Source organism: Hemicordylus capensis, chromosome 2 (genome assembly GCF_027244095.1).
Source record: "Hemicordylus capensis ecotype Gifberg chromosome 2, rHemCap1.1.pri, whole genome shotgun sequence".
NCBI classification, from domain to species: Eukaryota; Metazoa; Chordata; class Lepidosauria; order Squamata; family Cordylidae; genus Hemicordylus; species Hemicordylus capensis.
In genome coordinates this window covers 303,712,618-303,728,368 of record NC_069658.1, presented here as the reverse complement: position 1 = coordinate 303,728,368, position 15,751 = coordinate 303,712,618, and the positions used below count along the sequence as shown (strand labels likewise).

Genomic DNA, 15,751 nt, shown 5'->3' with positions numbered 1-15,751 from the left:
CTAGCAAATATTTCATGAGATAGACTGTTTCAGAATGATCTCAAACTGCCTGGCCAGAGAGCAACAAAACAAAATTCTCCAGGGACAGATCAAAATGTTACACTTAAGAAAGAAGAACCACATGTACTGCTATAGGATTTGGGGTAACTGGCAGCAAAAAATTGGAGAGAGACTTATCTAACAACCTGCGCATGAACCAAAAATGTGATACTGTTACATAAAAAGTTATTGTAATTTTAGATTATACTAGCTGCACTTACACAGAGCATCTGTGCGCTAGGACTTTGTTGCTCTCCTTGCCCCCCCACCACAGCCCCTGCTTTATTGCTCAGTGACAGCCCCCCAAATCTAGCCAGTGGACTATCTAGCCATTTGTTCTGTCTCCAAATCACCCAAATCAGCTAGATTCAGATACAAATCGATTTGTACGCAAATTGATTCGCACCTCCCTACTGTAAGGATGGGAGAGTGAGCAGCCTGATGACTGGACTTCAGCTGCCAGAGCATTTTCTATCTAGAGAGGTGGTCCTTATGATATGAGGGTTTTGGACTGTAAGTGGTTAAAGGTTAAAAGTAGTGCCTCAAAATTGCCCTGGAAGCAGATCGGTACAGAACAGTCCGTAAAAAAAGATCCCAATCCCACACAGACTGCAGTAAAGTACGTAATTTATGGTAGCAAGGAGCTTATTGTGTCAGAAAGAGGAGAGTCATTTATTGTTTTGTTAATGGAGAATGTGACCAGTAATGGTAGAATTGGATAGCTAGGTTATATCTGGTCTTTATCTCTTCAGTTTTTGATATCTTGAAATTGATGGACAACTTCTCTGTTGGCTTGCTCACTTAAAACAATTGCAACACAGCTGTGTGAACTACACTGAGCTCCACTGAATATTTGGTTTTGTGAATGCAATTAACTGTAACCAGTAGAACTGAAAATATTTGGTCTTATGTGAATGATTCTTCCTTTTTAGGAGCACAGAGTCCCATTACGGCTGCTGCTTCTGAAGTGTTTTGGAGCAATGTGCAACTTGGATGCTGCTGTCATCTCTGCTCTGGTGAATTCTGTTCTGCCGATGGAGCTAGCCCGAGACATGCAGACTCATACACAAGGTGAGGCATGTTGATAAGACAGGCCTTTTTTGAATCTGTGAGAGTGCTGCTGCTGACACTTCACTAAAGGCATCTTTTTTATTCTCATCATGGATATATCAAGGTACCATGTGTGTTAAGGTCTGGCATCCAAAGTCTACTGCAGAAGAGAGAGTGGAGGTTGGTATTTGAACAGTAATCTTATCCATTGTTGCCGTAGTGTCTTGAGGAGGTGGTATGGAGACATTGAGATCAGTGAGCAGTGAGATTAAAAACAGTATCATTTTTGTTCATTTTGAATTGTCAGCTCAGCAAGTCTTATGAATGAGGCACCAGTGTTGTGTGTTTCTAGGTAGGTAGGTAGGTAGATAGGGGTGTGTGTGTGTATTTAATGCCAAGATTCGTTTCAGACATCTGACTTGCCCAAGATTTCTTAAGAGGGAATACCTGACTAAGAAGTCAAGAGTGTCCAAAGAGATGAAGGCTAGGGTGAGTTTACAGATGGTTCATAAAGGTGTTTAGTGGAAATGTGTTTTATTTTTATGAAAGTATATATACCTCTGGGATAAGGAGTAGTTTGTATTTTTGTTCAAATGAGGAGGGAAAGATTATAGCATGCATGTGGCTTTGGTGAAAGGAGAAGAGAGCTTATCAGTTTCAGGCATATTTTTTTTTAAAGAAGCTAAGTTTGTGCATAGGGGAAGCCTAGGGTGCTCTAATATGGTATGGTGGTCTTGATCTCCTAGGTGACCTCTTGTGGGAATTCAGATTTGAAAGCAAACTTCTGCAGAAGGAAAAGGTTGGAAGTGCCTTCATTAGACAGAATATCTTATTAAATAAGTTTAGCAGAGCTAGCCAGTTTTGCTCTCCAGTATATAAAATATGCAGTAGGTTGGTTAAATTAATTCTGCAGTTTGTTTATTGCTGCCAAATGCTGATTTAAATCTCTTGGCTTTCTATTCTCTGGCTTTGATGGGCAAAGCAAAAGTCCACAGTGTCTTCCTAGTGGGCTGTGTCTCATTTTCAGCTTTGCATTCTGCTGCGGAATATGCATTTGTGGGCAATTAAGGAAGAAAATGAATGGCTAGGAAAAGTTCCCATGCAACTAGTTGTTGCCATATAGGATGCTGGTGCAGGTAAATAAACATCGATTTCAAAACAGAACAGATCTGAGTATTAAGTTCATAAATGATCTAGTTCATAAATTATCTAGAAGTTGGGTTAAGCAGAGAAGTGACCAAATTTGTAGATGACATTCACTAAACTATTCAGGGTAGTGAAATCCAAAACAGGTTGTGAGGAGCTCCAAAAGGATCTCTCCAAATTGGGGGAGTGGGTTACAAAATGGCAAGTATGGTTCAATGTCAGCAAGTGTAAAGTGATGCATATTGGGGTGGGGGGAATACCCAAACTTCACATATACACTGATGGGGTCTGAGCTGTCAGTGACTGACCAGGAGGCAGATCTTGGGGTTATGGTGGACAGCTCGTTGAAAGTGTCTATTCAGTGCGCAGCAGCTGTGAAAAAGGCAAATTCCAGGCTAGGGATCATTAGGAAGGGGATTGAAAATAAAAATGTTAATATTATAATGCCCTTATACAAATCTGTGGTGCAGACACATTTGGAATACTGCATATACAATTCTGGTCACCATATCTCAAGAAGAACATTGCAGAACTGGAAAAGATGCAGAAGAGGGCAACCAAGATGATCAGGGGCCTGGAGCACCTTTCTTATGTGGCACGGCTGCAGTATCTGAGATCTTTTCGTTTGGAAAAGAGGTGACTATAGGAAGATGACATAGAGGTGTATAAAATTATGCATAGAGTAGAGAGAATGGACAGAGAATTTTTTCTCCCACTCTCACAAAACACTAGAACCAGGGCTTATCCCTTGAACCTGAAGGCCAGGAATTTTAGGACCAACAAAAGGAAGTAGTTTTTCACACAGCACACAATCTATAGAATTCTCTGCCATGGGATGTGATGATGGCCACTAGCCTGAATGGCTTTAAAGTGAGCTTAGACAAATTCATGGGGGACAGGTCTATCAATGGCTACTAGTCTGGTGGCTATAGGACACCTCCAGCCTCAGAGGCACGATGCCTCTAAATACCAGCTGCAGGGGAGCAACAGCAAGGGAGTGGGCATGCCCTCACCTCTTGTTTGTGCTTCTCAGAGGCAACTGGTGGGCCACTGTGTGAAACTGCTGGAACTGCTCGCTTGGAGTCCCTCTGGAACTGCTCACTCAGAGCATATGGCACCTATTTTGAAAGAGCTGCAATGGCTGCCCATTTGTTTCTGGATCCGATTTAAGGTGCTGGTTATTACCTTTAAGGCCATTGATGGTTTGGGTCGTGGATACCTGAAGGACCGCCTGCTGCAAAGGGCTTCTGCCTGCCCAACAGGGTTGTCAGGCAGGCCTTTGCTCTGTGTGCCAACGTTGAGAGAGGCTAAATTGTCGTGCATGCAGGAAACTGCTGTCTCTGTTGTTGCCCCCAGACTCTGGAACACTTTCCCAGTGAATGTCTGCTCTTTGACATCTGTGGCTGCTTTTTTAAAAAACAACACTATAGGCCTTTTTATTTGTTCAGGCTTTACCTCTTAGGGGCTGCCAGGCCTCTCAGCTTTCCTGCTTCTTTTTTGTCTTACTTATTTATTTGTTTGTTTGTTTGTTTGTTTGTTTGTTTGTTTGTTTGTTTAATGGGGCGGGGGGCAGCGGTTATGGTTTTTATTGTACAGCTGATTTTAAGGGTTTAAATGTGATTTTTATGGAGTTTTACTGTAACTTTTGTAACCTGCCTTGGGGTGTCTTATGAAAGGTGGTATAAAAATTAAACAATGAAATAAAATTTCTCTTTCTTCTGGCTAAAAACAAAAGCCAATCGCTGTTTTGTATTAGTTCAAAAACTGTTCTTGGGGTGACTGTGACATCAGGCTAATATAGCAGTGAGATGACCTTTCCCCAATACAAGCAGCCAAATCCAACAGAGAAGCCAGTGTAGTAGCAGAGGCGAAGCTAGTCAACAGTGTCCTGCACTTGATCAGATGCAACCTTATAGCCCTGCTGAGCTGCAAGGGAATGGCAGTGAATGTCAAGGAGTGGTTATCTGTATGCAGATGAACAGGATTGTTCTTCCCTGAAAGCAGAAAGAACTGGCAGTCTAACATAACACAAATGAAGTGGGAAAACTAAGTGTGCTACGAAGCAGAGATAGCATAGAGGACTGCTTGCGTCCGTGGCATTGGGATGCAAGAGATGCCGACTGACTTCTGCAGACACCTGGCTATGCTCTGTAGTACATTCTTTCCCTGTAGCACTTGCCGTGTGAATATGGTATTTTGCATGCACCTTGTGCTTATACCAATGAGCTTTCTCTCTATCACAGCAGCTTATCACTTGTCCACAATGTCTGGGGTATTAGTGTGTTTACCTTGGCAGGTGAAATGTCCATAGGCTGTTTATTTCTGCTGATTAAGATTGCAATACTTGGAGGGAATTGTGACTGTTCACTCTAGTAGGAAGCTAGCTTGCCTGCATTTTAAGGCTAGCTCTGGCTTTGTGCCATCTAAAATTAAATTTTAAGTTGCATCCATCATTAATTTATAAGTTGGTCTCCAGGCAGATGTTTCATGCTATACTCAGTGCTTCTTTAAGGGATTCCTTTCTTCACCCCATGCTTGCATGCTCAAAAATTCATTTGGATGTCCTAATTTTTCTGGCTCGGTGGTCAGAGAAGGGTCTGAGAGTTTTCTCTCTCCTCCCCATCCCATCCCACAAGAGCTATGTGATATCTCCACAGCCTGGAAATCCAATCTCTCTAGCCTTGTTCAGATGTTAAGAGTTTTAGAAGAGGGCAGCCTCTTAAAGTGTGCCGGAAGTCCTGCCCACTGTTGTCACACATTCAGTTCCCCTGGCACTGTAGCTTATGCTTACAGTGTTTGTCTGAAGTGTGCCTTTCCGTGATGGAAGGAGGGGGGCGCCCCAGTTTCCCAATCACAGAAAGGTGTGCAGTCTCACTTACCAGTGTTCATCTCTTCCAACGCTGTAAGCATGAGCTAATAATGTCTGAATGAGGCTTCTGTCTCCTGCAAATCTGCATATCAAGTTCTGGTGATAGTTATCGCAGGCTTCTCTTTCAGAGTTTCCCATCAAATAGAACATTCCATATGTTGGAGCTGGCCTGCAGGTTGTTGTGGTTGCTGTTAGTTTTCTTCTAGTGTGATGTTAACAACTGTGCAGCTCACAGCAATTCAAGTACAATAGAAAAGGTTGCCAGTGGAGAGGGTCTTAAAGTCAGATGGTGAGTATAACAGATACTTTGATTTGTTTTATGCATCTCCTCTTGGAAAGGCATACCCTCATTGCCCCTTTTTCAGATTTTTTTTTCTCAGTTTGAGCCTTTCTTTGATTGGGAAATACCTCCCATCTTGCATTTATACCATTGCTCAGAAGTGGTAGCACAAACAGCTTTCAAGTATTGCAGTTCTGTATCTTTGACTTGCTTTTAAAGTCTGTTTAAAGATACTGCATTTAACCATGACTTCCTCCATGTCCAGACCCGGCTGCTGTCTTAATTGCTACATGGACCTTGACAGGATGTGGTTTTTCAGCAGCCAAAAAAGCCCCTGTGCGTGAGGTCTTTGTGTCTGTGGGTTAGTTTGAAAGAAGGGCTGGCCAAAAAAACCCCGGAGATTTTCATCAAAGAGTCGATGGATAAGTGGTGAGGGATTGTGAACTTCTTACCAGCACTTTTGTTTCAGCCTTCTCTTTCTTTCTAGGTGCCATTTTATAATGCAGTGCTTGGATTTATATTTTCTGCTGCTGTCACAAAACTGTAAACAGAATCTCTCATGAAAAATGACCTTGAGTCTTGGAGAGAGAGAAGCTTATTTTGGTGCTAGGAACTTGGGAGTTGAGGCTGATCCATCTTCTGATAGACTGCAGAGTATCTAATCCCTTTTGCGGATGGCAGAGACCGGAGCTATCCGTGCCAACCCTCAGATGACTGGGGATTGTTGTCAGGCCAGATGCAAGCATTCTGTGGGATCCTTCCTGACGTTAGAGGAACACTGGAGGCCAAAACTCTCTGCATGGATGCTGGATGCTTTTGATGAAATATTGCTTTACCCTTGTGTTGATGCAGGCACCTTGGCAGTTGTCCAGATTTCTTGCTAGATGCTTTGGTTTTATTGCCCGTAGACAGTCACTTTCCTGTGATGCTTCTGCACTGCAAATCTTTTCAACATGGGGTTTGTTTTTTTTTAAGAAAAGCTTATTACAAGACAGCATTAACTAGAACAATTCTGTTATAATCCACTCTGTAAATGAACTGTCCCAAGTTACTGTTGAATATACACATAACTCGGCTGTCAGTTGCAATTCTTGAGTCCCCTGTCATTCAAGCCCTAATCTTCCTCTGCTGCGTTCTTGGACAGGAGGACTGGCTTTTTGTTTTAAGTTCAGAAAATATTCAGGTTAACTCAAAATTGGGAAATGCTGTTTTCAGTTACCTTCATAAAGTGGTCTCAGCTGTCTGTGTGTACTATTAGATATCAACAGAGTCCCCTAGTGAATTACAGTCCTATATCTTCAAAATGAATCAAGTTGATGGCGGTTGATACCTCCCCCCCCCCGCACACACACTTCTAAAAAATATTTCTGCAAAGGTAGACTGTTGCATTCGTTGCTATGTACACAATGCTACTTGACACTACGTACTTCACTGCTACTTGAGTGAGAAACTAGGCACATGCAAGAAATTCCATAGTTTGATAATGAGTTTTACATAGAATTATTACACTGGCTTATGAACTGAATGTCTTTTCAAGTTCTAGCATTCCACATATATATTTTTACGCATCTGTAATTGTCCTTGTTCTTCCCCTCTGTAGCAAGTAACAGCTATTGTGGATAAAATGTTTTAATATAGCTGCCTCTGTTAGTGTAGACACTTGAACTGTCTGGCTTGCGTTGAAAACAGTGTGCCTGAAAGCCACAGGGAAGGCCACTTTCTTTTCATCTGGAAGCTGGGCTATTTCTACCCAAATTTCTGGACAGCCAGAAACCCACAAGTGATGGCATGATTGCCCACCCCAAACTGCTTGACCATGGGAAAGTCAACTCCATAGACTAAAGGGTGTGGTGGGTTGCTTCTTCTCCAGCTGTCAAGGGCTCCTCCCCTTGAACTGGGATGCTGTCCATGAGGTTGCTGCATCTATCCCCGTGACAGGAGGGGTGCTCCACCAGGTGAGAAGCCGTGCCTTTCATGCTGCTCTTTGGATTAGCTGGATGCTGCTTGGTGACTGCCAGACTAGGAGAAAGTAGAGTATGATGCTCCTGCTCATTTGAAGTCGCCCGGGCCAGCACTTCAGTAAAATGACTCGGGAGAGGAGGGCTAGCCAGGCTACACGCTGTGCTCCTCAACTGGTGAGACTTGTCCAAGCCACAGTAAGACTTATTTCCCACTCAGAGGGATATCTGCACAGAACTTGTACATGGTACATACAGCCTGGGATTAGAGAATATGGCTGCAGGGTAAACTACTGTATTGGTTTAGAGAATGAGCTGTGAATTGGGACTTTCCAGGTTTGAATCTCTCCCCTCTGCCATGAGCTTACTAGGTGGCCTCGGTCAAACTCCTCCCACTTAACTCCCCAACTGCAGTATAGAATAATAATACTTGGTTCCTGTGCGGGGTTATAAAGATTACAACATGTGAAGCATTTTGCACACTTAAAAAGCACTATACAAACAGCAATGGCTGCTGCTGCAGCCCTTCAGTATACAGCACATTTCAACGTTAAAGTCTTTACCATTCTCTCCAGTTAGTGTACCTCTTGCCCAGCTGAGCTGGAGTTCCTTTCCCAGGTGGAGGCATTGTCTCAGTCAGCTGCACCATGAGCAAAACTGAAGGGATCTCTACGTATTAATAGGGTTTCCCCTGAGATGGTGCATCTGCTTATGCAAGAGCAGAGGGGGATAGATCTGAAGCATGGGGCCTCTCCACCCTCCTAGGAGGCGTCAGGGGAACTAGGCCCACCACCACTGCAAAGTGTAAGGTTCACCTGCTTGACTAGCAGTGACAACCAGTGAAGGGGAATTGTTGTGCCAGATCAGAGCAATGGCCCAAGTAGCAAGCAAAAGAATACACGTATACTAGATAGAGAAATGGATAAACTCACCCTACCAAGTACTTTTCTGCTAAACATCTTGTAAATTACATAGCCTAAGTATTATTTATTATTATTATTATTACATAGCCTGAGTATTTTCTATATATTTATGTATCTAAGAAGTACCCGTGGGTAATCCCATGCGTGGCAGCTCTTGCAAGAGTTCGCAAGCAGCTGCCAGATAGGAACATAGGAAGCTGCCATCTACTGAGACAGACCATAGGTCCATCTAGCTCAGTATTGTCTACACAGACTGGCAGTGGCTTCTCCAAGGTTGCAGGCAGGAATCTCTCTCAGCCCTATCTTGGAGATGCCAGAGAGGAAACTTGGAACCTAGATGCTCTTCCCAGGCGGCTCCATCCCCTGAGTGGAGTATCTTACAGTGCTCGCACTTCTAGTCTCCCTTTCACATGCCACCAGGGTGGGCCCTGCTTAGCTAAGGGGACAAGTCATGCTTGCTACCACAAGACCAGCTCTCCTTAGCCACGGGTATGGGGAGGCAAAGGGGCAGCCACCGCCAGGCGGGGAGGGAAAGAATGGACTGGGGCTGAAGGGAGGGGAAGAAATGAACATGGGGAGAAGAGATAGGAAAACTAGGGGCGCAGATGCTCTGCACTGGGTCAGCTTGTTGTTGTTGTTGTTGTTACATTAGGAGGTTTTTGTGAAATACCTAGACCCTTTGGAGTCAGGTGGTATATAAATAAAATAAATAAATATCTATACCCTATATAAAAATGACCCAACTTCTGTTGGCTGCTTTATCGTGGTGTATAATAACTAGGCTTTGTATATCTCTCTGTGTTTTATTTATTTAGTCTATTTCTCTACTGCCCCAAACTTGCCTCTCTGATTGGTTTACAATAAAGACAGCATAATAAAACACCAATTAAACATTAAGACCATTTTTAAAATCACATTTTTAAATCTAATTAAAGGCTTGGGTGAATAGGTGTGTGTGAAGCAGCTTCTTAAAAACTGCCAAAGATGGAGAAGCTCTTACTTCAACATCACTTCATTAATGATCTGTTATAAATCGCGTAGAGCATGTTTCATTGCGGCCATATGTCCCATCGTGTGGTGTTTCTTACATAAACCCCTGCTGGAACATGCGAACTAATTAAAATTCAGGAAAGGCAGTGGCTGTGGTTCTGTGGAGCGTTCATGTATAGACACTGCCAGTGAAAATTGTGCTGTACTAGCAGACTGCGGGACAGATTGATGCATGAGATACAAATACACACTGGAAAGGCAGCAAAAATGCACACCTGGAATGTTTCTGAATCTCGGGAGACTTGCAACCAAACTTAACCATTGCTGATGTATGGAAAAGAAATGTGCTTTTTAGGAACAGGGATGTAAAACAAAACAAAACCCACATGAGTGTGATGCGAAGTGTTTAATTTTTTTAAATCCAGCTTCAGTAATTGAAGCTGAAGAAAGTACTGCATGAAACACAGTCCCACTGGAAATGGGAACAAACAAGACTTCTCTACTGATGTGACTAGATTATGTAAAAGAGAAAGCTGCCTTGTTTCATAATAATCTGAGAAACTGGGCCTTTCTGCTCACGTTTGAGTTCAGTCCCTCTTCAGAATCCTGTAGAAAATGTTGGTCTCCGGATACTGCAAATGATACTTTAGGGTCCCCTCTTAGGTTAGGCTGGGTAGTTTCTAAAATGTACAGATGGCTCACTAATAGAACAGGGTTTTTGTATAGTCAGGGCTACCCTCTTCTTTATAGCCATTCCAAGAATATTTTCTTTTTGTTCAAATCCATTTTTGTTTCAATAGTATGATCGTTTCCTCCCCAGCACCTTCAAGAACCTTCTTCTGTAAAGAGTTTCTCTTGGGAGTGAAACTTACTAGCAATTAGTAAGTCATTCCCATTGCTCTATGGAAATAATAGTCTGTTGCAGCCTTAACCAAATGGTCACTTTTTTTAGACAGAAAGAACCTGGAAAATAACAGACCTGTGATCACAAAGAAAGTGTAGTAAAAGTGGAGCTTCAGCTTTGATCTATTCATTTCAGAGATGTATTGCTCTTAAATTTATTCATTTATTTAAAATATTTATATGCCGCCCCTCCAGTACACCACTGCTCAGGGCACCTCACAACAATAAAATAGATACAATATACAACAAAAGTAATAAAATTAACCAAACTAAGTAAACAAGTTTAAAGTCTGGTTAGAAATCACAATCAGTATTTAAAAGCTAAAAATTGAGAATTATAAAAACCAAAGAACCTACCAAATATAATCAAAGATGGAGCATTAAAAAGCCTCTTTAAAAGATGGTTTTTTAGTTGCTTTTTTAAAACACTGAGGGGAGGGAGCATGGCGAAGCTCTTTAGGGAGGGCGTTCCAAAGCTGAGGGGAAATGAAAAGTCTCTAGTCTGTCTCTAGTCCTCACCAACCGGATCTCTGTTAGTGGTGGGGCCATGAGCAGGGCCTGAGACAATGAACGGAAGGCCCTGGCAGGTTCATATGGGTGCATGCGATCTGGCAGCTACCCCGGCCACAAGCTGTGGTACCATTATTTTTGTGTAGAGGTGTTGCATACTTGAACTCCAGGTCGTCTTGTGGTTGGTGTTGTCAAACATGCAGGATGTCAACGTGAATATAACCTATATATTCACATCTGCTCCGTATATTTATATAATCAGTTTTTCAGTCTTGGCTTAATTTAATTGTGCTTTTAAATTTGCCTTCAGATTGACTGCAGACACAACTGCTCTCCCTGGATGGCTGTGCTAGATACTCGTAAAGTCAGGCTGGTGGTGTATGATCTAACCAGTAGATTTCTTTTTCAGACCACCAGAAGATGTGCTACTCTGCATTGGTGCTGGCCATGATTTTCTCTATGGGAGAACCACTGCCATATCATCACTATGGTGAGAATAAGCTGCACCACAGGGAGGGACAGGAGATAGCAACAGGGGAGGAGATTTCTTGCAATGTTTTCACCTTTAAGGACTGACAGCCTGGTCAGATTGGTCCTTGCAATCTAGAAAATGACTAAACAAAACTAAAATGACTAAATAAAACAACTAATGGATAAGTAGAACTGGATGGAATCCAGTGAAATCTTGCCGCCTGTTCTCTTCAAAATAACCTGTTGAATTCAGTGGACCCTTGCAGCACTTTAAAGATTAACACACTTATTTTAGCATAAGCTTTCATGAATTACAGTCCACTTCATCAGATTCCTCCCTGAGACCAATCAGGCCACTTGCTGTAATATTGCTGAACAGTAGGGGTGTGCAATTCAGATTTTCGGTGTTTCCATTCAGATCCAAATCGAAACACCCCCAATTCGTTTTTGGGTTAGAATCTGACCCATCCGAATCACCCCAGATTTGATTCGGATCGCAAATAATCCAAATCAGTTCAGATCAAGAAAACGGGTCCAAGGGCCAAAAGGGTGTGGTGGGATGGGAGTGCCTAATGTGTGGAAGCTACCACCCAAATTGCAGAGAAATTGGGCAAAGGGCTGATTTTTGGTGAATTGTTGAAGTTTATTCATCTTAGGTTTCCCCCCATAAGGTATAATGGAGGCGTATCGCTTCACGTCGGGGGGAAAGGGGTGGCCTAGAGTGGTGTGGGGTTGGTAGTAGTGCCCAAGAGGGGCAAGGAAGCTACCATAATTTTTTCAAAGGATTTGGGCAGAGGGCTAATTTTTGGTGATTTGTTGAAGTTTATGCATCTCTTTTTCTCCATAGGGAATCGTGGAGGTTTCAGCAGCCCCGTAACTGCACTTGGGGAGTGCTGGGGTGGCCCAGAGTGAGTGGCAATGTTGTACACATAGGGTGCCAACCATCCCCATGGGTTTCTAACCCATGAGGTACAGGGTTCTGTTGAGATTTTCAATACAAACCATGAATCCACTCTCATTTGCTACCAGAGAATCCACACTCAGAACACCTCAGAAACAACAGAACCCTGTACCCCATGGGTTAGAAACCCATGGGGGTGGTTGACACTGACATGAAGCGATACACCTCCATTATAACTTATGGAGAAAAACCTTAGACACGTAAACTTCAACAATTCACCCAAAATCAGCCCTTTGCCCACTCCCTCTGCAATTTGGGTGGTAGCCTCCACCCATTAGGCACTACCACCCCACCCCACTCTTTTGGCCCTGGGACCCAAAATTCAAGTAGACGTCAGATCAGACCTTTTTGCATTGAAGTCAATGGGAGGTAAAAAGGCAGGAAATTCGAATAGACGTCAGAACTCAAAATAGAGGAGGAAGAAGAAGCACTTCATCAGCCACAAAATGGAGGGCCAAAATGACAAATTATTCAGAGCCAAAACGGGGGTGATTCTTTTTTGCTCCAAAAGATTTCAGGAGGCTCCAAAAGGTTTCGGCAACAAATCACCCAAAACGGGCAGTTTTGGGTACAGATCGTTCTGTACCCGAAATGTTTCGTACATCCCTACTGAACAGCAACAGATTTGTGTTTTGGTTTTTTCATAGAACTCTAGCAGAGAATTTTCTGGACTGATCTAAGTTGACTCCACAACAAACTGCCTGAAGCTCAGGGATCTGGTTTTTTAAAAGAGTGCAGAAAGAGCAGTCAACTCGCCCTACCTTCAGGTTTTTGTTGTTGTTTTGGGACATGGTCTGTCTTTTTTCCCTTTCTGTGATCCTAGCAACTACTTTCTTCACATAGATTTATTTGCATGGGCTTCAGAGCTCTCCTAATAGATAGATTAAACAATTACTGGCTAATGGGTAGGATTAATTTTAATCTGACAAACAATTACAGGATAGCAGTATTGGCCTTTTGCCTAGCTGTGGTGGTTGTTTGCAGGCATACAGATAAGATTCAAGTGGAAGGCTATTGCTCACTTGAAGTGAGGTAGAGCCAAACTACATCTCTACAAACTACAAACCTGGATTTACTCTAAGTTCATAAACCGTTAGTCTGCTGCCAGATGTGAAGTTTGGCTTGTTGGGATCGCACCAGCTAGCCATGTTGTTTGCTCTAAGCACAGCATGTTTTAACCAGTCCTGTTAATTCTTTAAAGTAAAGGTGTGCCGTAGAGTCGGTGTCGACTATTGGCGACCACAGAACCATGTGTTGTTAATCCTCTACCGTAGCATTAATCAAGCGCATAGGGGATGTTTCTCAGTCTTGTAAACTTGGTAACTATACTTGCAGCCCACTTCTGCTCTAGATGCTGACAGATGAAGAGTCTACAGTGGAGTCACTTTTGAAAAATAACTTTGCTTTCACACAGAGCACCTCAATTCCCAGTTTGTCCAGTTCCTGTTGGATGTAATTGAAGATGGGTTGCCATCAGATACCACAGAGCAGCTGCCTGATCTGTTCATTAATGTTCTTCTGGCGTTTAATCTTCACATTCCAGGTCAGTGGTGGTAGTTGTTTCTGTTTCTCCTCCTCCCCCCCCCCACTCCTCCCCTCATTTGAGGAGATAAAAAGATTTGCAGTGGGCTTTCTAACCATTCACTGTTCTTTGTTAAGTGGCCTAGTTCTGTATGTGTCTGTTATGCACATTTGGGTACAGCATTTCAGCCAGAAAGCTTTTTAACTACTCTTTGTTTAAAAAATAAAATAAATCTTGATGTCCTTCATTCCCATGGACTAGGTTAATTCTCTTAATAATCTCACATGTACATCATACTTAACCTGCAAGGTCTGCATAAATCAGTGGTCTTCATGGCTTACACACATGACGCTTGCTTCCCTTGAAGGCTTGCCAATCTGGGTACTTTTTGCAAGCAGGGTGTTGCTTGGGCTGGCCAGTGGCTAAGCAATTAGGAAGCTATATTCATTGGCAATTAATGGCTTGCTTTTGTTGAAAAGTGGTATATAAATATTTGTGGTGGTTGTTTCTGCTAATCTTGAACCTTGCCTCCCTTGAGTTTGGGGGGTGGCCATGTCTTGCAGCAGAAAAGGAATTCTATAGAGTGGGTTCCCAGTTTTGGATAGTGTGAAGTTACGTATTACTAAGGATGACTAAACTGCTTCCAGAAGAGGCTTTAAAATCTTCCTGACCCACCTGCCCACAGTTTTGTGTGCCTCTTGACCCCTTCAAGAGAGGGCATGTTGTTTTGCTACCTTGGTGAATGTGAGCAGCCATTAAAGTTTCAAGGAAGACTGTCCCTGGCCAGGATCTGATCTGTGGCTTCTGGGTAAGAAGAAGGTGACACTTGGGTAAAGGGGTGACCTCCTCTTCCCCCTCCCCCATGATCATATAATGGAACACTATCAGAGTCTCTGTAAGAAAGGTTTTCCTGGCAGGCCTCTACATTTTTGTTCACCCCCACCTCACCCTGGCAAGTGGGGGCTGCTGTCTGGTGAGGAAACCCCAGCTTTCCACCCAGCTGCAGAGGTAGACAGGGATTTGTCCTGTAGTTGCACATCAATCTTCCACCCGCTCCAGATCCAAGGATTGGGAGGAATGCTGGGGATGGCTTGGCTGCTGGGTTGCTGAGGCCCTCCAGCTGTGTCTCAATGCTACAAAGCCAGCCCAAGAAGCCACAACACCCTGCTACAGCAGGAAAGGGTGCTGAGGGCTCTGGCTGCTGTGCTGCCAAGGAGCTCTCTGAGTGTCTCACTGGGGCAGGCCAGCAAGCCCCTAGCACCCTTTCCAGCTCTAGAGCCAGAAAGGGTGCCGGGGCTCTGGCTGCTGTACTACTAAGATGCACTTAGCCTCTGCTCATTGAGGTGCTCAGAGCTCCTCGGCCAGGCAGGAGTTGAACAAGTAAACTCTCTGTGCCTCCCTTTCCCCGTGTAGAAGCTTGGGGACTTCCTTAACCCTGGCTTGATGGAGACACCTGAAGAAGTTGCAGAGAGGGGCAACAATCGCAACTTTTGGCTTGGCAGCTAAGGCCAGCTTTAAAAGGCGGGCCCCATCTCCAGGTATTTCAAAGTTTGCCTGTGAGAGCTGGTGCTTTCATGGCTGTTCAGTCCTTTGTTTTTAGAAGAGGCTCCGAGCCACAAGGCTGGAACAAAATTCCATTCTATTTGATGCCAGCTAACATTTTGTAATAGAGTAGGTTTCCCCTATACTACCTCAGGATGCTGGCAGTTGCATTAGGAGTCCCTGGGCCACATGGATTAAATCCTTGAAGCACCTCTACTTTGAGGGAGATGGTACTTCACTGGGCCCTTATCAGTACAATTCTCTAATTAACAACACATCTTCCTCCTCCTGGTGATTGGCAAATCTTCTGCTTATCCCTTGCACTGCCTTGTGAATCTCATTAGCTGTAGAGGCACTGGAGGTCACCTCTCATAAAGGTATTCTGCTGGGCAGCACTTTCTCCTGGAATGCTTGATCCCTCCTTCTTCCTGCCAGGCTGAGCCTTCTGGGAAGCAGCTTAACTTATCCTCACTGATGGTGATTGCAGGCATTTGTTGAATGGGTAGTCATGAGCAGGTCAAAACACATTGTGGTATCAGGATGCCTCTTGTTAATCCTGGATGGCTCCACAAGCTCTCATGCTTCCA

The 15,751-nt window shown here is 43.6% G+C and overlaps 1 protein-coding gene across 4 annotated transcripts in view; it reads left to right on the top strand.

Moving 5' to 3' along the window:
* The window catches only part of NCKIPSD (NCK interacting protein with SH3 domain), a 166,310-nt gene that overhangs the window by 141,905 nt on the left and 8,654 nt on the right, over positions 1 to 15,751 (top strand). For all 4 annotated transcript variants that reach the window (XM_053301706.1, XM_053301703.1, XM_053301704.1 and 1 more), the window contains exons 8-10: positions 972 to 1,110; positions 11,078 to 11,158; positions 13,515 to 13,643. In XM_053301706.1, the coding sequence (XP_053157681.1) occupies positions 972 to 1,110; positions 11,078 to 11,158; positions 13,515 to 13,643 (349 nt within the window). The remainder of the gene's footprint in view (positions 1 to 971; positions 1,111 to 11,077; positions 11,159 to 13,514; positions 13,644 to 15,751) is intronic.